Raw genomic sequence first — 22,186 nt, 5'->3', positions numbered from 1 at the left:
AGAGAGGAAAGTGGTGATAAGCAGGGCATGGCTAGACACTGAGTCCCTTTTGCAGTGTCAGAAATTGATGGGAAGGGCAGAGTAAGGGAGGCGGGAGCCTCCTGAAGCCACAGAGATGCTGCACAGAAAGGTGCCAGCCTGTTCTCCCTGCTTGAGGGTAATCTGTCCAGTCTTCATCCTTGGAGGAGGAGCAACAACAGCAGGTGTACGCTTGAGTACCAGAGTGTCACTGCCTCCTCTATCCAGGGAATGCTTTCTGTCCTCTGGAAGAGCTGCCTTTAGGTGATGGCTGCACTGGTCTACCCATTCCCTCCCTCCAAAGGGCTCTGCCACGCTCTCCAAAGGGCTCTGAACCCAGCGAGTTAATCACTGGCTTTCACTTGTGTTTTCTTTTTTCTGAATTCCCCCAGCACTGAACAGCACTGGCTCAGAACAAAGCTAGACAGAGAGATAACCGCACCTCTTCCTCTTCCCACAGCCAGGATACTTCTGATGCCCATTTACGGAGTATCCAATCGGTCTAATTCCACTTGTTCCATTTCCCACTGGGACATGATTCTCCGTTCAGGAACAGCAGAGCTTCCTCTGTTCCCACCGGGCCAGTGATTGTCTGCAGCCATGACATTTGTTCAGGCCTCGGCAGAACACAAGGCTATTCAGAACGCCCAGACTGTCCTTCAAACAACACAAAGACTAGCCTGTCATCTGTCCCTCTTCGGAGGCTTAATTAACCAACGTGGTGGCAAAGCAAAATTTCCCACTGTCAGCTGAGGGTTGCTTTCTTTTGCACGATGAAGCATTGGCAAGCTGAGGGGTTGAAACTAGGTGAATCTCTCTGCCCACGGTGCAGAGGGTGTCATGAAGAGTGTAGACCAAATAAGTTTTTCACCGTGAAATAGTTGAGCTGCTTTTGGTGCTGTCATGGCTGACGTTTCGAGAGAAGAGGGGGAAGGTGTTGGGGCAGCAGATGTAGCGCCTGTCCTTGCCTGGCCAGTGGGTTGGGAAGCAAAGATCAATACAAAGGGAGTGACCCCAGATTGGAAATGAGAGATGTGGGTGAGTAAGTCACGTGTGCTCTGGGGAGGAGCAGAAACGAGAGGCATCAAGAACTACCTCCAGGGCTGCTGCTTCTGTCTCTAGGAGGACGAGCCCCCCTCGTTCCCTGTCTTAGCTTGGCCACTGTCTCTCTTAATCCCTTTTATAGTCCTCTTTTTATTTTCCCTTTGCTGTCCAATGCCTCTGTGTCCTCTAGTCACAGAAGGGCTCTGTGCTGCTTGCTGTGGGAGAAGGGTGCCCGTTGTTGCATCTGTGGAGTGGACCGTGCCGGGCTTAGCATTACAGATACTGAGAAGCAAAGCCGGGCGTTCGGCTGCCTCCTGCAGCACCATGCGCGTGAGCAGCTTCTACCCGGCACTTGGCCTGGGGCTGCTGAAAACATGAGGAGGGCAGATGTGGGCCCTTTCAAGCGTGTGGCTTCTGGCAGGAGATAGGGCAGAGGGAGAAGCAAACGGCTTCCTACACTCTCGCTGCTTCTGTTCCTTGCATATGCTGGTGCATCCTGTTCCTCGGGGGCTGGGCTTGGCTTATGGACAGGACAGGATGCAGCAGCTGTGGTACAGGAGTTTTCTGCCCCCTCACTTCAGAGAGCTGTGTTGTGTCTCGCTGTCACCTTGGGTTGATAGCATGTGCCTGGCGCTGCGACTAGCACTTCTTAAGGCTGCGTTCGGCGTTTCGTGTGAAGCGGACACTCGGGGTTTGTTGCCTACACAAGAAATACACCTCCCCTTCCCCAAACCTACAGCCCTCACCGCAAATCCAGAACAACTTCTCTGAAAAATACAAGTTAATGCATTTCATTAGGTTTGAGTTAAAGGACTTTGTTTTTAATTAATTTTTCAACAACCCAGCATCTGCTAGTCCTTATCCCAAATGATCTAGGCTAATGCAGACACTTCCAACTTCCCTGGCTTTACAAGTTAATTGAAACCTTGTCCATCTGCTGTAATTGAAAAGATTAGGATGTAATTAAGCTATTAATGATCTATCTAATGGTTATGATGATGTAGGCTACAAGCAAACGCAGGTACTAGGAAGTGGGGGCGCTGTGATATCAGGAGTGGCATAGCCAATTGCCAACCTGCCTCCACTGCTATGTCGCAGTTGTCTTGGCTGTAATGAGTTGGAGGGATTGGGAGACTGTTCCCAAGAGCTCTCATTGGTGGTTGATTTAGTTCAGCTGTCACTGCTGTTTAAACATTCAGCACCCATATGTTAGCTTTGGCTTCAGTGCTTGAGAGGCTTCTCCTGGCACTACTGAGAAGCCACTGCATTGCAGACTAGGGTAGCACTGGTGGGGAAACCGAGGCAAAAATGGACAGGGGGTGGGGGTGGAGTCCTTAAATAAGAGATGTATTGGGACTCTGAAAGCCATGCTCCCAAAAATAACATAACAGACATAGAACCATAATATAAATTTAAGGAGAAATAACAAAAATACAAACATAGCAATAAAATAGGGCCAACCATTATAAAACGTTGTTCCTACTCCTCGAATTGAAATAATAATAATAGTACTACTTCTAATAATTATTAAAAATGAAGCTTCATAAAAAGAAGGGGAAAGGTAAATAAAACGCAACTAAAACCGGGGGAGCAGTAAATCCATTCCATCCATCAACTTGCCCACCCCCTTCAAACAGGTCACTCATAAATAAAATCAGTTGCTGCAAAACTGAATAAACCCAGCAGGATCTCATGAATTAGGGCAATCGATCCATCTCAAGGAGTTCTCACTGAGGGTGTTTGGGGTCTCTTCATTTTCATACGGGGTGTCTTTACTAGCCTATTTGTGATGCACGCCTCACCCCACCAGTGAGTCCACTGAGCAGTACACTTATTCTCACTGCCACTCGGCTCCCGGCCTGGTCCTGTTCACAGGGCGCTCACCCGGGGCTCCACAGCCTCTGTGGTCAACTTATTTACAGTTTGTTGTCTCCAGTGGGTTCAACACCCATTAGATAGCTGGTCTTGGGCTTCTGGAGGGACTTGGAGCTGCTATGCCGGCACTGTGACAGCTGGGCTCAGTGGCTGCAACCACTGCTGCAACCACAGATGTCTTGGCTGCTCCTGGTGCTGCCACCGGTACTCTGGCCCTCGCTGCTGTTATGGGTACTGCCGGCTTTCTTTCTGCCGACAAGCCCTCCGCTGCTTCAGGTGGAGTCAGTGCTTTGGCTGTTTCGGCCCTCGTTGCTGCTAGCACGGCCGTTGCCAGCTCTCTTCCCAGCGACCTCCTCCTTCCAGCCGAAATGCTAGCTGCAACTGTGGACCGCAAGCAGCCGGGTGCTGCATCCAAGGTGGCAGCAGCAACTCGGGGTGCTCCTTACTCCCCCCCAGCAGCAGCGGCCGTCTTGAACTTTTCCAACCAGGAGATCTTACAACTCCTTCAGTTCTCCCATAACTCTTTGGATCCTGTGGGTGACTTGTTTCAACGTGACTTCTTCAGTACGGGACGAACTAGATGTTGCAGTGCTGCTAACTCCATTCTTCATCCTTGTGCAGCCATGGTCTCCACGTCTCTGAGTCCCACTGCCAGTCGCTCTCACTTGTAGAGCTGCTGCAGCTTTGCTTGGACCCCTCAGGTGTCCACCCTCTGCCCCAGCCTGGGCTGCTCTGGCTAGCTCAGACCAGGGTTTATATAGCTTTGGCCTGAGCCCTCTCATGGTCACCTGACAGCTCCAGTCTGTATTGGGACTCTAGATTACCGTAACCCTGATTTTTGGCTCAGTGAATCAGTTAGGAACTAATAGATCCCTTCTATGTTTCAGTGGCTTGTGCTACTCTTCTGATGCAAAGAAGCTGGAAACCAAGCATAACTGACAAGTGGGTTTTGACTCATTTTGGAGAAAAGTGAAAAATGTCCACTTTTTTTTTTTAGCTTACTATGAACTGTCTTCAACTCATTACATGGCAGTGTTCTAGTTTTGTGGTCATGACTCTTGCATACCTCTAAAACGCAGCAGAAGTTCCCAGAGTAAAAAGCTTTCCAACTCCTTTACAGCTCTACCCTTAAGCTACTGAAGCAGAAGGTAAAAAGTTGTGACAGGGACATCCATTATCATACAATCAGGGGCTTTAAATGAGGGAAATTCAAAAGGCCGGTTGTATGTAAAAACTTCCAACATAGCAAGGTAAGAAGTGCACATTTGGGATACCCAGACAACCTGAAGTCTGCCTCTAGTCAGCTTCCAAAGGGGAACAACATGGAAGAAAATCTTTGTAAGAATTTGTATTCTTCTGATGAGACTGCACGCTCTCAAATGCCGCATCCCTTCCAATATCATTACTGCACAGCGTCCACGCAGAGCCATCCTAACTGCATGCCTGTTGTTAGACTCACTCTGCATCTCGCTCTCTCTGCCAGTATATTCTCCAGCCCTCCCCCCCTTTTCCTGCCTAAACCCTCTTCCCGTTCCAGCACAGAGCTGCCTTTTTTCCCCATTTCCTGCTGCATGGAGGAACATGCCTGAAACAGTCCGTGTCTGCTGCTCAAGCTCTCCAGAGCAGATCTGGGAATGATTTGAAACAAAACTTTTAGTCTCTTGTGAAATCGCTTCAAGTTTATTAATAACGGCTGTGGCCACACAGACGTGGAAAAGCGAGTGCAGTAAAAAACCCAGAAAAGAGGCAGTGGTGGATCGGCCCATTTTATGGTCTCATTTTGAAACAAAATGAAACTCAACCCAGAAATAAGTAGTGGCTCTATCCTTTCCCCGCCTTTGCATGAAGCTGGCAGGCATTTTCCTGCGATGATCGGTAATGAGAGAGGGGAGAAAATACCCAGTGGATAAAACAGGCCTTTCGGAAAGCTTTGCTGACTGCGTTTTTGTTCTGGGCGAGATGGATTCTATTTTGGGAGCTGTGGCTGGAGTTTAGGCTCTGGACTGTGTGTAGCTCCCTTTCTATCCCTTGCACTGCGCTTTCCTGTCCTGCCTGTTGGCCAGGGCCATGTGCATGTGGAGGGCTGCAGGGACGGGCCATTTTAGAATAAAAAAGCCATTTTTGCTTTTTAATTTCTCCTTTTAAAAAGCATTGTTGAAAAATTTGTCTCTGGTTTGTCGTAATAAAAAGATTCTTCCCCTGATCCCAGCGTTTTTCCACAAAGCTGCCACGAGCTCCGCACCAGGTTCATTGCCCTCCTCGGCAATTGGCTCCACTGTTTCTGCGTTCCTTGGACTCCAGTGGGAAACGGGGAAGAGGGAAACTTTCTCTCTTTGGATATATCCCAATGCTTCAAGGTCTTTTGAGACCCTCTCATCAGAGTAGGTGACCGGGCAACTCGTGGTCCAGCCCTCTCCTTTGTTTCAACTTCTATCTCATGATATCTTTGCATTTGACTGGAAGAACATGGGCAAGATCCTTTTTTGTGTCGGGTTCAGAGCCTGGCCTCTGGCTTTTACCTCCATTTAAAAGGCAGAATTAGTCCTGTGCTGCTTGGTCGTGTGGTATCTGCAGTCACTGGAGGTAAATGAAAAATGCTGGGGCCTGATCTCGTGGTGCTTTACTCAGCATTTGGCAATTCCTTTCAACTTCCTTGCTGTAAAAGAGAGTGAAGAGCCAAGCTGTACCAAAGCCCTGCTCCCACCATCCCAGGAAATGGGCTGGGTGTCTCTGCTTGGTGCTGCGTAGAGCCAAGCCGGGAGAACCACCTCCTACTGTCATGGACAAGCTGGAGACAGGGAAACTTCTTGCTTACACCAGTTTGGTGATCAGCTTAAATCTGTGAAACGTGGCAGCAAATCCAACTGAATTAGCCTAGATATTCTGTGTGGTCCATAGGACTAAACTGTATCAATGGCATCTGCTATTTTACATCAAGGCACGTTGGTTAATGTGGTTGCAGCATTCAAGGATTTCTCCTTTCTAACTTTTCTCCAGCCCCTCCTGGACTACCAGTCAGTTAAACCTGTTAGTAGTTTTTATAGTGCAGAATTTTAACCCTTTGAGTTTGCTCTTGGGGAAGACTTGCATTGCCTTGGTTTAACATTTGGAAATACTGGCTGTAACCAAGCAGTGAATCTCTTGACCAGGGGCTTGAAGGAGAAATGGACTGTGGAAAAGAGAGGGTCACTAGCCAAACCAAGAAGGTGAGAGAAGGCAGGAAGAATTGAGGGAAACCGTCTTGGGACCATGACCAAAAAAATCAAACCCCACTGAAAACACGGATGTAGCCCCAGAGTGCTCCCAGGGGCAGGATGAGCAGCATGCCCTGTCTCTGGCATGCCTGAAAGGAGTTCTGCTGCCTCACTTCCAGATGTGCCACCTGCCAGGCAGGAACGGGCAGATGTGGTGTGCTTTTCAGTGGTGCTTGCAGAAACACTGCTAAGGGGGTGGTATAGGCATGCCCTGAGCAGTGAGGTGCTAGGGAAAGGGTATTGTCTGCAGGGGTGTGGTGGGGGTAAGGTATGTATTTCCCTCATATGGGCTCTTGTCTGGGGAAAATGCACACCCCATCTATTCACCACGGCCCCTCAGGGGAGGACAAGAAATAATGGGCCCAAGCTGATTGAAGATCACTTCAGGCTAGACACAAGAAAAAACTTCTTTACAAGTTGAGTGCCAAGGGTTTGGAACTGGCCCCCTGGCGAGGTGGTAGTCGCCCACCCTGGTGATCTTCAAAAACCGTCTTGATGCCCACCTTGCTGGGGTCATCTGACCCCAGCACTGTTTCCTGCCCAAGTGCAGGGGGGCTGGACCTGATGACCTGTAAGGTCGCTGCCAGCTCCTGACATAGATGAAAGTATGAAAAGATGGATTGGCTTGGAAATGCCCATGAGAAACCTGCACTTTTAATCGCCCCGCAGTCTCACAAGGTAATCTAGACTCAGCAGGAGTCCAGACAGTCCGGCTTCACTGGAACCCTGTGTGTTGCTAGCGGGAAGGTTTGGGAAGGCAGCCTTAGTGTCGGGGCTTAAGCCATTTGCCTGAAAAGCCGCTAGCTCAAGAATGGGCTCTAGGTAGGTTCAATACCCCAAACATGGGACTGGAGGCTCAGAGATGTAGTATTCAGGTGCTGTCCAGAACCAGCAAGCTTGAAAGCACATGCAGAACTTTACTGGGGTCTGTGACAGATGCTGGACACGTACCCGCAAGGGGAGCTCAGCCCTTGGTGGGCCAGACTTGGGCACTGCGAATAGACAAGTGTCTGCAGTGGTGACAGTGATGTGGATTGTGGCTGCTGGCTACCTGCACGACTCCTGGCTGCGCTGTCTTTGGAGCGTCTGTCAACGTAGCTGCTCATTGCTGTTTCTGTGTGGCGCTGCAGGTCAGAAGTATGAGCAGGCTGCTTGCTTTTCCTCCCCCATTGAAAGCTGCATGACATGTCACGTGGCCTTCAAAGAGAAGCATGTCTATGGATAAGATGCATCCAAGAAAAGGGAAGACAGACTCTACAGAACCCCTGTTGTCTTGGTAATCGCACGTTGTTCTGGTCACTAGGTACTTGAAACAAGCCTCTGCGGTGCCAGTGGTAACGGTACCGCAGGCTTTAGAGCCACCTGGGTGCTGGGAACCATGAGCAGCCCCCAGTGATTCAGAACAAATGAACGAAGTTTGGATGCTTTCGGTGGAGGGGTTAGCTTTGCCCACAGCCGTCCCTATTTTTCTAGTCCTTATTCTTCTAAGTATTTAGGCATCAGGAAACATCTCCTGAGGGAAGCAACAAGGAAACGCAAGCAGCTAGCTCCCTGCTTGTAGGTGGCAATTATTTCCAGCACTGAGATCTGGAGTAAAACTGGTTGCTCAGAGCTGAATTCGGACCTGTCTCTGTACATGCAGCAACAGCCAGAATTTCAACATTCATTTCTTCCCCCCAAATGTGCCTTACCGTCTTTTATTGTGCACACATTGCATCAGATTTTTTAGATGTAGATCTCACTGTTTCAGCTGGAATTTATTGTTCGTAAATACTGAAGGTAATTAAACCGTATTATGCATTAATCACTTGCCAGACTTTAATGGTTTAATGCAGGGGTTTGATTTTAAGTGAGAGAATGTGTGTTTTATGGCAGCCGGGTGGTGGGGTTTTTGTGTGCGCGCTTACATTGCGTAGACAGCATTCCTCTATAAAACCAAGGCCGAAAGATCTAAGTGCAGAACATGCAATGTGGAACGCATTATAAATATTTCTAAAAGTGCACTTTGTGGTGGAAACATTTACAGCTCTTACTGCAGTGGAAATTCAGCAGTGACTTTGTTATACCGTCTGTACAAAGCTGCTTATTGAGCCTGTGCTCCATGACCCGCGCTGTGTTTTGGTCTTTAAAGCCCTATGTGGCCTGGAGCCTACGTACCAAGGAAACTACCTGTCCCCCTGGTTACTGGCACCATTGCAGCCAGTCAGGACAGCTGAGCTGCGCTCGCCTTGGTGTGGGGGAAATGGGTAGTTCCAGAGCAATCTCTGTCAGCTGCTAGTGTCCGAGACTTGGCTTTCTTCTCAAGCGCCATAATAGCCAAAATCTAGGATAGGGGTGGGCAAAATATGGCCCATGGGCTGCATCTGGCCCATGGAGGGACTTTGTCTACCCCACGGTGGTTCCCTTGGTCCCACCTGGCCCAGGCACTATCTGGACTGCCTTTCTAGGCAGCTGCGGTGGCTCCTTCTGGCTGGCCGCAGCCCCGTGGCACTGGTGGGGACCCACGCACACAGCCCCGACCCCAGCCCACCCGGACTCGGCCCAGCCAGAGCAGAGCAGCTCCAGACTAGCTGGAACCTGCGCGCGCAGCCCCGACCCTAGCCTGCTTTGCACCGGCTCCAAACTCTAGGGTCTGCTGCCGGGCCCGTCTCTTGCATGGAGGATAAACCTGGGTGATGGGGCTGTGGAGAGGTGTGTAAAGTCAATTAGTTTGTCCTGGCAACTCAGTGCAAAGTCACTGAGTATGCAAGTTGATATATTATCGGAGAACTCACAGGTCTTTCCTCTTTGAAGAAAGCAGCCAAGTGCCTAGAGCATGAGATCGTTGCACTTAGTATACAGTAAGTATGGCCTGGCTACACCCATGCTGACGTACCAGCTGTAGTGGTATACTTGGCACTTGTACAACAGCTGCATGATGGTTTGTCACTCAAACAGCAATGGCTTTAATTACCTGAATCTCTGTAATCTCTGTAGGATCATGTAGGAAATGGAGCCTGCGCTGTGTATGTGCCCACTACAGCTGTTGTCTGAAAAACTAAGCCGGGTTGGGCAGTTATTTCAGGTGGAGGGCCACTTACTGAGTTTTGGCAAGCCATCGAGGGCTGCATGACAGGCAGCCCAGGGCAGATAACTATTACTCTTCTAAACTTTTTAGTGGCCCTGTGGGCCGAATAGAATGGCCTGGCGGGCTGCATCTGGCCCCCAGGCTGCATTTTGCCCACCCCTGAACTAAGCAGTGATTGTAAATCATAGTCTGCCTGCCTTGATTGCACTGACCGACTCAAGTGGCATTCAGATTTATCAGGCTCCTTCCTTCCAATCAACTCTTCCATGCTGAGTGACCACAAAACTGCATTGCATGCATAGCAGGACACATTTGCAGGGTGAGCAGACAGTGGGGTTATCTCTAAGCTTTGATCGGAGGGAGACCTGGGAGGTCCTGACTGGTCACCTCTGCATGTCAACTGCATATTTTTAAGATCGGGTGCAGTATTTAAGATAACCAAGGTAAATAGTATATACCTGACTGTGGGGGGAAGCAGGGCCAGGTTACCAGATGTAGTCACTAGCTTTTGCTTGTATATTTATTATACAGAGCTTAATGTGCAACTTTGCCACTAAACTGAGATATTGTGGGAGCAGCAGCTACTCCCGTCATGTTCTTAATCCACTTGAAAACAGAAGATACTGAAATCTTGAGTGAAAGATTAAGATAAAACAAAAACCCCAGGACTTTAGGGAGTGGGGTCCTGAAGAGTATCTGAGGAGCGTTGCTAAATAGGCACGGTGTCCGGTTACTCTACCGGCTGGGGAGTCTGTAGCTCAGACACTGCAAGTAATGAGTTTGTTCATGATTTATGTAAGCTTATTCCATAAAGGAGTTGTTTTTCAGCACTTTTATGGTGATATATAGACTGTAATTAACGGTTCATGGAAGCAGCCCATTTGGAAGAAAGCACATGTAGGGGAGTCTTTAAAATTTAACTACCCATCAAAAGCATAGTCGGAGAGAGGGAGGTGTGGGGCTGGATAGGTTTTTCAGCTTAAGATAACTTTAGTCTCTCAGGGCAGTCTTATCTTCCAAGACGAAAGAACAGGCTTACCTAACTTTGCCGCTAGACGTGGTGGACTAAATAGATCTATACCAGGAACCTGGCAAAATGTAAAATCCCTTTAATACACATGCATGCACACGCATGGCATATAGCACAGGAGTGTCTAAGCACATTTCAAAACATGGGGTATTTTCCACATAGAAAACGCAGGGAAAATACTGTCTTGCTAGCAGTGGCGATAAAGGGCATCTCCCACTTTAACCTTCCCTCATACCCAGTTGCTGTTACCTGCTAATGGAGCATTTGCAGAGAAAACAACTTTCTTTTGTACTTTGCATCGTGGTGACCCCTTAGCGTGTTGTGACTAAGGAGGGTATTCTGTGTCATGCAGTAATTTCCACTCCTGGCCTTAAAATGTAGAAGCCGTCATTGAGAACGGGGCTGCCGACCAGAGCCCTGGTATTTTGTCTTGCCCTTCTCCTGGAGTACCAGGGATGTAGGGCTCACCTGGTTTGCTCCCAGGAGCCGACAGACGTTAGATTCGATGTGATGCTGTAGAGAGGTGAGACCTCCAAAGACATCCATCTAAAATTGGGCTGTAAAAGTGATATCCCAAATGTTCTTTTCCGAGTTGCAGTTAGGGCTGTTTCGATGACTTGCTCTTACTGCCGTGACAGTCCCGGGTGGCTGTTCCATAATGAAGCATCCCTTTTACCACCATGGTAGGGAGCGGACAAAACTTGCTGATGGGAAAGTTGATGATCAAAGACACCTGACTTGATGGCTGGATTTCCTGTTGGTATCAGAATACATTGCACCGAATTGGTCACTGTCAACCTGACTGAGATCACGTGGGCTTTAGGACGCCTTCCTTATTCCAAGTGCCTTTTTCCATCGGTCTGTGTAGCTGTGTGTAAAGCTTTGATGAAAGGGTCTAGATCGGGGGGTCAGCAACCTTTATTATTATCAATATTATTTACAAATTGTGGTTAAAGTAATGTAGCCAGTCCCTAAGGTGGGCTGTTGCTTGTAACCCAGCTGCCACCCTTCCCTTGTCATTCCCCCGCTGCCATGTGCTGCGGGACACTGACTGCCACCACTGCAGAATAGCACTACGGGTCACCAGTCCCCACCCTCCTTCCTGGGACGAGCCAGGTGCAGTCTTTGTGGGTCAAATCCAGCCTGCGGGTGGACTAGACAAGATAAATGCCATTATTAGTCCCCTATGACTGCCTAGGTGCATAAGATTCCCAAGGCAGAATTGCTTCATGTGTCTTTGGGAAGGCTCGGGAGAAGGCTGAAGAGCACCAAATGAGGGTGGGGAAGTTATGGAAGGACCCAGCACATACCCATGGGAGGGGTGTGCAAAGAGTCTTCAATCTGAGCTTATGCTCATTCTTCCTTTGTGCAGTGCAATAAAGTGCTTTTGCTATAATTTTTAAATAGGCTTTAAAGTAACATGTTGGAATTCATGAGTCCCTGATAACATCTAAATGGCCTCATTAGTGCAGCGCTTAGCTACTGGAGCCAGGATTTAAGTTGTGTTAAGGCCAGTTGTTAGGCCAGAAACTCTTAAAAGCTGCGAGCGTAGTGTAAATATTTAATACACAATTGCCATTTAGGAGATTAACAGCACTCCAACATCTCTTCAGATAGACGGAGTTTAGTTACTGCGCTCTGGTTTCTGTCAAGCTCGTAAATTTTAATCTTGGATCCAGCTGAAAAGCAATTGCAAGCCTTAGTCTTGCTCGGAAGAATAGAGATTCTGCACAAGTTGCCTGGGCTTCAGGACTGTGCTGCCCCTGTTGTGATGTTGATACTGTCTAGGATGGCAGCAAATGCCAACCACTTGGCCCCGTTCTGTCATTACACCGCATAACCGCAGTCATGCTCTGTTTGCAGCAGTGATCAGGTCGTTGAGTCTTTTCTTTTTTTTTTTATTTCTTTTCCTCTAACTAGGAAGATGATGAGAAGATAATTCAGGAGATTCAGAAGGAGGCTGAAGAGGAGCAAAGGAAAAAAAACGGAGGTAGGTCGCGCAGCGGCTGAGGATCAAGGGTGGGCTGTGGAGGCAGCAAGAGAACGTAAGTGTTCCCAGCTGCTGGCAGGGCCCTGGTTCCTAGTTGCATCTCCCAACATCAGACTCTTGGTACAGTGCTCCCCTCTGCTGCAGGTGGTGCTTCATACACGTGGTTTCAAATGGTAGGAGCCTGGTATTTCCCAAACCGTGTCCTTAGTAGCCAGTGACTGCTGTGCAAGACGTAGACTTCCTGCTTCTGGTCTCAGGAAGGATTAAGAGCGCCAGGGCTGGAAAAGAAATTCCAGTCCTTAGCCAGAAGGATCAAAGCTGCACCACCTGGCTTCCTGGGCAATCTGGTAGGGAGGCTTGTTAGCAGATCTCCCGCTGCCAGGGGCAAAGTTGCTTGGGATGAAGAAGGCAACGGGTTATCTTAGCCAGGGTGTGCCTGTGCAGAGGAAACGGCTATCAGTGGGAGGTGTGTGACCCCCGTTGGAAATGCCTGTTCCTCGTCCTCGCTGTGGCAGCTGGTGGTTGTCCTCATGGGGGTGCTTCCACCTGCCTGTCTTCAGATGACATTGGAGAGGGAACAGAGGTTCCTCTGGGCTCTGAGAGCTCCCCGGGGAAGAGGAGAAGGAAGATCTTAAGGCTTCTGCTGAATAACATGGATTCTAACGGATTCTGATCTTCAGAGTGGACAAAAGCAGGTGGAAGCAAAGAAGCTCAGTTAACCTAATGAGAAATGAATTGGGAGCCACCTTGAAGGAGATGTACAAAACCAGGGTCTCTCCACGAGGGCCTACCTTCGCAGCCCTCGTTGTTGGAACCAGGGGCTTCAGAGGCCTGGCCAGTGCTGTGGGAATGGGAGGTCCCTGATGCTAGCGCAAAGGAGTGACCGAGTCGGGAGCCCTTCCTGCACAGGGTGTCCTGAAGGGAGAGGGGAAACTGCGGTATTTTTAGTCATCCCATCAAAGCAGCTAGGATGAGGGCCTGGGGGAGCAGGAAGGTGTCTGCAGCTGTTACAAGTCTAAAAATGGCGCGGGGCTGGTGGGACGTGCCTTTTGTTTCTCCTTGCGAGCTGCTTCAGTCTTTCAGCAGCGCTCTGAAGATCATGTGCATCCAGAGCTGTAATTAGACTAGAAGTGTAATTATGTGAGGCAGTGTTCTTGGAGTGTGTGTCAGGCTGGCTCCCACCCCAGTGGGTTTGAGTAGCGGTGTTTGGGCTGTGCTATCTCATGCTTTTGCATGGTGGCGCAAAGTGCAGGGTGGCTGTAACTCTCCCAAAACTCTCTTACTGCCTCCCAGAGCAGCATGATGAAACCAGTGGCTGTCCTGCCTGCTGGTGTGTAGCTCTTGGCTAGAGTTCCCGCAAACATGATGTCTCTGAACTCTTCCTTGGATTTACCTTGATTCTTGACTGCTGTGATCAGCTCAAGCAGCCTTAGATCCAGTTGTCCCAGCAGGAACTCCCCTGGGCAGGATAGCTGAGCCTGATGGACTTGAGATTGGTGGGCTTCGAGATGTCTGCTTTTTGCTATAGGTTAATCCAAGTTTCTGTAGGAGACGCAAAGAGCACCTAGCAGGTGCTCATTTCACCTGTTGCTTTCCGTAAGGACAGGTAAGACATGAGGCTCAAATGCCATTTCGTGGACCAGTCTGTGAAGGCCTCATCAGATCCCAAGGAGACGAGTTTGACGATCCTGTTAGCGGGCAAACAGCATTGTCTGATTACCCGTCCAGCAGAGGAGGCCTCACCCAAGAGCGAAGGAACCAACATTAGCACAGTCTCCTTTGGCACACAAGCCAATGTAGTCAGTGGCATCAAACAAGCATCAGGGCCAGGTCACTCTAAACAGATGGATTCCTGGTGGAACAAGCAATGCCAAATGTCATTAGGGACCAGGCTTGGGTATGAAGGAGCTGGTCCCCACCACGTTCAAGGAAAAGATGATCTCCCTTGCGTTGTCTTTCACCAGGCTAATTATGCTGAAGCATCAAGAGGAACCAGATCCTGGGATGTGGCAACACCGACACCCTGTATTACTGCCTAGGAAGACGAGAGGTCCGTTTCCTGACCAGGCAGCGCCCCTGGTACCAGCATGGGGTTGTGTGCGCTGATTTCCAAAACGGCGAAGACAGCAGTCAGCAGTAATCTCAGAAACTCTCCCAAGCTGTTTGTCATCCTGCTGGCGACTGGCCCCCTCTGTCAATGAGAAATTGTCTGATCCAACCCAAGTGTCACAGCACATGCAGACATCAGCTACGGGACATCCACGGTGAAATGTATAAAGAAAAGGGACCAAGTTCTTATCCCAGGGCTTGAGCACTATGTTGTTCAGCCTAACCTGGGCTCCATAGTCAAGACAATGGTACAGGAGATCTCTCAGCTGAGCAAGGGGCACCTCCAAGGACCAGGACCTGGGACAGCTGGGCTGAGAAGGTAGTAGTAGTTTTCTGCTTTTGTATAGGTAACACGTTGCCAGGCCTTAATAGCTGAGTTCCCATCCGTAACCAGGGATGGGTAGTGCCCTTCTTTGTGAAGCTCCTACAGGACAGATGAGACTAACTAAGATGTAATTAAAGAATGTCACCTGGCCAAGGTGGCACGCAAAGCTACAGCAAAGGCTTAACAAGTCTGAGGAGATGGGGACTACACAACTGCCATTCCTCAGGTGATGGCAGGTTGGAGTCGCATCCCAGCAGAAGGATGCCACTGCCGTGAGTTATGTCCTTCTGTTCTCTTGGTTGAGCTTCCTGGAGAACAAGAAGAAACTGTCCTTCATGCCATCACAGGAGATGGAGATTGCTAGTAGCCACATCTGACTTCAGACCAGGCGAGGCCCAGGTGCCAGAGGACAGAAGGGATGACAAAGTCTCATGTTAAACCACAGTGGTACGCGTGTGCCCTGGGTTCAGGACCAGATGCTGTATTCCCTTAGTAGAACCATGCACCCCTAGCTCCTTGGAGCTATTTGTAAATCAATCCAGGTCGTCAAGGAAGACCTTAAAGTGGCTCACCAGGACACTTCACCATCAGTCAGTTGGGCACCAAGTGTTTCCCTCTGAACATCAAGCTGTGCACATTAGCTGAGGACCCCAGAAAGCAGGATGGAAGACGAGTCCTGAGCTCCACACTGACACCTCTCCAAAGAGGAGAGAACATGACTTGCCCTACGGTACCTGTGGCTCTTCAAGATTTCAGGGTTGATCCCAGGACCTGCTCTCCATCCCTGCTCTCTGCAATCCTCCGCTGACATAAGAATCACACAGGACCTGAAGGGAGCATCCAAGCTGTCCTGCCCCCTCCACCCGTGTGCGGGAGAACACGGAGGCACAGAGCATGTGTGGTCCAGGTGAATGCTCCTACTCAGATGCCCGGTCTCTCGCTTGCATGCCCGCAGTGGTAACCGTGCTGACCAGCTCTAAGATCCTCAGATACTGTAGGGCAGGTGAATGCTCTTTCTGCCTTGTTGCTGCTTGGAAGCAAGCCAGTGCAGCAGGAGGCCAAGGTGGTAATGCTGGGCGGGGGAAGAGGAGAGGGGCATGCTGGGCCTGTGTGGTAGGCTCTCCTGTCTGCCATGTTTGAACCCCAAAGCTGGCAACCTCTGCTCACAAGCCTCAGGACTAAGGTGGTAGGTGCGCTGGAGGCCACCAGGATAGTAGAGCAGCCTGGAGGAAGGCGGCACAGCCTCTGCTCACGCTGGGTCCGCTCCCAGCTGAGGGCTGAGCCCCCTCCCCACCCCTTCCCACACATCAGGCTCTCCCAGAGTTTGAAACTGAACCCTTGCCGGTTTAGCCAAGGAGCGAGTCCAGCTGCCCCAGGAGACTTCCTCAGTGCCCTGTTTTCTTTAACTTCTTTGCAGAAAACAGTTTCAAGCGGATCGGCCCACCCGTGGAAAACCCTGCAGAGAAAATCCAGCGAGTTGAAGCCATCCCGCGACCAGTCCCCCAGAACCTGCACCAGCCTCGAATGCCCCCGTACCCCTTTGTGCACCCGCCCTTCCCTCTGCCGCCTGTCCGCCCATTGTACAACAACATCCCCCTCAACATGGGGCCCATCCCCGCCCCGTACGTGCCCCCCTTGCCCAACATGCGGGTGAACTACGACTTCCCCCAGATCAACGTCCCGCTAGAGCACAACTTGCCTATGCACTTTGGTCCACAGCCTCGGCATCGATTCTGACCCAGGTCCAACAGCACTAGTAGTGGAGTCACTGCAGGGAGAAGCCCCCCCTCGCACCCTCTTTTCCCCAGCGCTACGTCCTCGCTGCCAGGGGAGTAGCTGGAGACGCCCTTCCTTTGTATCTAGAGATCCAGATCTTTGTAATTAAACACTTAGTAATGAAATGCTCTGTTCCCTTGAAACGGCTGCCCCCCTGCTCAGCCTCTGGAGCAGAGTGGCCACACAGGCCTGCAGAGCTCAGGTATTGCCTCACGGAGGGTCTGCCTCCAGGACAGGCGTCCCGCTGCTTTTCGTTTCGCAAAGGCTGTTGGCTGGCTCTTGAGATGGACAGTGGCAGGCTCAGTATGGAGCGCAGGGGCAGAACAGTGCTGCTAAACACTTACCGTGTTACTCGAATCTAAGACTAGGCCCTCCCCTCCCCCACCTCCCATTCAGCATGGATTTGAGTGCAAGGTGGGGCGAGGGCGGGTGGCTGCTGTGGCTCTGGCTTCAGCCCCGAGCCCAAGTCGGTGCCAGACTTGGAGGCACAGTAGCTGCCTGCCCCCGCAGCCAGAAAGGGGGCAGTGGCTGCAAGGGGAAGGTGCTGTGGGGGGCAGGCAGCACAGGGAAGAAGTCACAACTTTTGCAGTAGGTGGCTGTTGCCCTCCAGCAGATGGGCATTTGGATACAAAGCAGAAGTGTCGTGCTGGGATGCAGCAACTGTCTTGCTGCAAAATTCCTGCTCAGCCCACAGTGCAGAATACCAAGGAAGGAGGCCCTGGGTGTGTAAGATGATTTAGGGCATCTGGGTTCTTGGGGGTTGAGGTTGAGGGGACCCAGGCTCCCCTGCAGTGGCTCCAGCTGGGCTTTCAGGTATCTCCAGTCAGTTCTGAAGATCTCGGTTGCAGTCGTAGCTTCCTGCACTGTCAGTCCTTTAAACCGCACTGATTTCTAGTGCCGCTTACAGGATTAATGCTGCAGCCTAGCCACTTGCAGCATTTCTGACTTGAAAACCAATGTTTTGGCTTCAGTGGCTCCGGAAGACCTCCTTCAACCATGAGCTCTGACGTTGCCGTTTCTGGCAAAACGGGTGTGTAGAATAGACGGGTTTCCTTTAAGAAGCAATATCCACCAAGCTAGCTCCTGCAACTGCCCTTGCCCTTAGCTGCGTCCTCCGTTTAGGACTGGTTTGCTTGAGCTGGCAGCAGCCTGTAACTCAGGAGAGGTCTTGCAGGTTGGCTGTAGCCTGCATGTAAGTCGAGCGGAGGATGTGGATGCGTGGGGTGGGCTCCCTGGTACATGCTATGGTTGTTGCCACATTGGAAGCCCAAGTCTGCCCAAATTCTGGCTGTAGCAACTGGTTTGAACCCACCCTTTTTAAAATGGGAACTGGGAGAGGACATAGTAGGGTTTTCAGTAAAACTAGACTGTGATGCAGTAATTCTCCAAATCCTTGGTTTCTGTTCCCATTGTCCACTCTCATCTTTGGGGAGCAGGTTAACATCCCGTCTTTGATTCCTTCTCTAAGTTAACACCAAGGATTTCTTTACAAGTGAAATTCTCCGTCTCTAGATACAGGAGTCCTGTCTGCCTCTTCATTCCCCCTGTGCAAGCTGCGATCTCTGAATATTGAACAAGCAGAGAATCGGGGCTGTAGAGGCTGGCAGCTGCAGGAAGCTTTATATCATGTCACGGGCTGTGAAAGGGGAAGAAAGAACTAGGGTGACCGGTGATTAGATGGTAGGGTGCTCCCAAAGGATATGTGGCAGCCTCTGCCGTGGCTTTGAGCAGTTTCCTGCTGAGCAGAGGATGATGACTTCACTCCTGTCTGTGGGCTTGGTGGCTCCAAGATACACCCCAGCCCCAGCAATTTCTCCTCACACTCTCACTTTATATAGGCTGAAATACACCGTGCTCAGTGAATGTTCCAGCCTCTCCGAGTACCGTCATCTCTGTTGCATTAGTTACCAAGGGGTGAACTCGTCAACATTGCTGCTAAAGTTTTTAGTATTTTAAACAAGAGCACAGGGGCCGTAGTGGCCCCTTGAATACTGCTTGATTGTTTTATTCAGGTTGAACTCTACATCTTTCATACAAAATAGCCAGGGGCAGCTGAGTTGTTGCGCTGTTGGGACTGGGGAGGTGTAAAGCGGTGGTTGGATTTGCTCTTGTAAAGTTGGTGATTCTTCCAGTTTGTTAGTAGCCAGATGGAAGGGGCTTGACCACGTTCCCTCCTCTCCTGGAGGCTCCCACCAGGCAGAAGAAGCTGTGGCCGGAGGGTAAGTCCTGTCATTTCATAGCTGCTTCAAGAACCTCCCCAGGGGAGGGCACTGTGTGTCCTGCTCCTTTCCTCTCTCCGGCTGGAGCTGGAGCTCAGCTTCTTGGCATAGCCTCATCTGCTCACACCTGGTGCTCCCGGTCAGCCTCAGCTTTTGCTCCAGGGCCTGGGGACACTACAAGCATCACACCCCGTGGTGCTGTGCTACGTCCTATGTGCCCAGCTGGGGAGGGATGCTCATGTATTTTGAAAGGAAGTCTCGCTCATCTGCTGGAAGACTATGCACACAACTGGAGTAAGGAGGGCAGGAGTTGAGTTTTCATTATTCATTGTAGGAACAAAGCAACGCAGGTCCAGGCACAGTGGAAATCAGTCGGTGCCAGCTCTGTGATGCCCCAAACCTGCGTTGCCATTAGCTAGATCTCCTAAGCAGCACGGAGCCTCTTGAACAAGGGCTGCTTCGTGTGCGTGGTGTTCAGCTCGTGGCTGTCCCGACCACTACGCGTAAAGCTGACCTGGAGCCTTTCCTGTGGATGAGTGAGAAGCAGTTGTCTTTTACAGCAATGAATTCCTGTCTTTAGCAAAGAACCAAACCGTCTTGTAGTTCTGCGGTTGAACCTCTGAAGGCTTTCCATTACGTTTTGTCACGGCGAGATTCTCTTGGCTGCCTTCGCATGCTGCCTCTGCGGGCACTGGTGGTTCAGTGAATAGAAAAGATGTGAGGGTGGGGAGTGGATCCCCGAGCTGACTGCCTAGTGGCTGTGGCCTTCACGTGAAACAAGCCTGGTCCCCTGGAATGACTCCGCTGCTTCTCATCTCACCCATGTGATTCCTAAACAAAGCAGTCACTCTCCAAAAAAGCCAGTGGTAATTCTCTCCAACCCAGTGCCTTTTTGGGGGTAGGAGGGAGGGAAGTGTGTCCCTTATTCTTCATGTGTTGCACAAGGCCTCCTATACATTTTTCTGATCAAGCACAATTACAGTTAACGCAGAGCAGTTTGCCATGTTGCCACTTCCAGCAGTGGAAGAGGCAGAGCAGGAATAGCTGCACAGCAAGACAAATCCTCCACTCAAAAATCGGATGTTACGAATCGTTGGCTTGATGTGGTTGAGCTTCTCCCTGCAGGTACACTAGACCTGTCGCTCCCAGCTGTGCACTTGCTGTGAAGCCCATTGAGGCTGCATCTCTAACATTTATCACATTTAACTTGCTTGCAGCTCCAGTTTGGGTGCAGATAGTCTCTTCAGCCTAAAGTGGAAAGATTTCTTCTACATGCAGTTAACTGTCCCTTTGCAGTTCCCCTCTTTGCAGTCTGAATTCATGCAGATAGCAAAGGTGTTTGGATTAGTTGCTTGAGTCGAGTGCAGTCTCAGCGGTCTTATCACAGATGTTAGTGGGGTGTGGAGAAAAGAAGTAGCTTCACAATGCACAGAGGCTTTTACAATGAAGCCATGTGGGAACAATGGAGCTTAGACCAGGGCAAATTCTTGACATCTGGGAGCCAGGCTATAGTACAAGTTTACTCGGGGGCTGGCTGGTGGGCTGCCCTCAGCCAGGCTATTTTTGTCTTGCGCCCACAGAGGGGGAATAGAGGCCCTGTAAAGACAGTGTTGTTCAGAGTCAGTTAGCACGTCCTACCCCCCAGCAGTGCTCACTTGCTTGAGGTTGCACTGTACCAGCTGGGCTGGGAAAGAAGGGAGACTGTGATCAGGGTTATAAGGCTAAAGTATTGTGCAGAAGTGGGAGACTATTGGACTATGCAAGTAGTCCTAGGGGCCTTATTTCTGCCCTTGCACCTCCACTTAGTTGCATCACCCCTCTGATCCCCATGAAAGGCCCCAGAGCCTCGCTCCCTGCGGGCTGCTCGCCAGGCCGGCTGCAGAGACAGCTGAGCCAGAGAACCAGGCTGCTTTACATGGCCCTGTGCAGCTGGGTCCAGCTGTTTTGTAGGCCACCGGCTACCACTTGGATGCCTTGGTTTAGCCCATTAACAAATCTAATGACCCATCTCGCAGGTTTGTAGTAATTCAACTGTGTTTTTCTTTCAGTCAGGTCGGGGAGTCTTGAGATGGGAGGAGAAACATTAAGTGCCGTAGCCAAGGCAAGTCCCAGTGCGTGTAGTTATTCTGCTGTTGATCTTGAACATTAAAGGCAAGCCCTGGACCCTCTGGGTATGAGCACAGTGGGTCCTACTCTTCCCTCGATGTACAGGCCCCTGTTTGAGGCCGGTGGCACATTGCAACCCTTGATGTGATGGCCAGGAGGTGCTACCAATGTCTTTGCAGTGTGTGCTCAAGTGGTTCTTGCCAGCTGGGAAACGTGTTTGGAGTCCTAATGGAAGCCCAGGTAGCTGGGGGGAGAGAGACCCATCTCCCCCCTTCTCTGTAGCAAGGGCCTGTGTTTCCCAAGAGGAGAGAAGCTGGCGCTCAGCCCTCCCGAAGCAACACACCGCTCCATTAGCGGCTGCAGTGAGACGGGCCATGCAAGGAGCCCAGGTGAGCTCTTCATCCAGCCTCCCTCCCTTCACCTTCCAGCCCTTGCTCTATCTAGGCTGATGCTGTGAGCACAAAACAAATTCTGAACTAGGGATTTCCCTGCAGCCAGAGGGACGTGGGGCTGCCCCTTCCCTACCATCTCACCAGTGATTTGTGAGCAGTTCATAGGCTTTGCTGTCTCTCGGGCTAATGGGGACGCTTAGGTCCTTACTACTCACCATTTAATCACAGTTAACAGAAAAGTCTTAGATTCTTCCGACTTTTATGTCCTCCTCCCCACACTTCTTTAAATCCTGCTCTTTACAGGAGAAGTGTCCAGTGTGCCCATGTTGATATTGTAACAGGTACTTTTTATGATCGATTGGAGCATCCCATTTTACTTGCCTTAAAGGTGGAGAGAGGAACCTAGTATTTGCACTTAGCAAAACATTATATTAAAAAAAAGAAAACCCTGTAAAAATAAATTGTGCATGTTCTGCAACTTTGTATAACAATAGCTGAAAAAATGAATAGGTGGTTTATTACAAAAATATTTTTCTTTACCTTCTGTTAGTAAACGGTTCTAATATCCTGTGTGTACAAAGTTCCTGTATTATACTGTAATTTGAATTTTTTGTAAATAAATTTGTGCACTCTGACTTCTTCTCCTCTGCTTTCCTTGCTACACAAATGTTCTTCCACGAGAAGTGTGCCAGGTTTGACTGAAGGATAATTATAGGCAGCGGCAGATAGGAGAGTGACTACAATTGTTCTGTCAGATTGTAGCCTGAGTGGTTAAAAAACTGTAAAAGTTGCAAAGCAAAACATTTGACCCTGCTATAAAAGCTTAATTTGTTCCAAATGCCTGAGAGGAAAGCTGCAGTGGAATATAAAATGGTTTCCAGGCCTGGGCCAGGGATCTGAAGTAGTGCTTTGAAAGGAGAGCGAGTTCACATGCCTGGTACAGATGTAGCCTGTATAAATACTAAGCCATAGTCAACAGTG

General features: G+C 50.1%; 1 protein-coding gene across 1 annotated transcript in view; it reads left to right on the top strand.

The window, feature by feature from the left end:
* RNF216 (ring finger protein 216) overlaps nucleotides 1-21,840 on the top strand; it is a 97,562-nt gene extending 75,722 nt beyond the window's left edge. The window contains exons 15-16 of the mRNA XM_090023946.1: nucleotides 12,209-12,278; nucleotides 16,130-21,840. Of these exons, the coding sequence (XP_089880072.1) occupies nucleotides 12,209-12,278; nucleotides 16,130-16,449 (390 nt within the window). The 3' untranslated portion in view covers nucleotides 16,450-21,840. The remainder of the gene's footprint in view (nucleotides 1-12,208; nucleotides 12,279-16,129) is intronic.
* The last annotated feature ends 346 nt before the right edge of the window (nucleotides 21,841-22,186 follow it).

The sequence above is a fragment of the Crocodylus siamensis genome, chromosome 12 (assembly GCF_052110815.1).
Source record: "Crocodylus siamensis isolate JL-2025a chromosome 12, ASM5211081v1, whole genome shotgun sequence".
NCBI classification, from domain to species: Eukaryota; Metazoa; Chordata; order Crocodylia; family Crocodylidae; genus Crocodylus; species Crocodylus siamensis.
The sequence above is the reverse complement of the archived record's forward strand: the minus strand, read 5'-3'. Positions and strand labels throughout refer to the sequence as shown.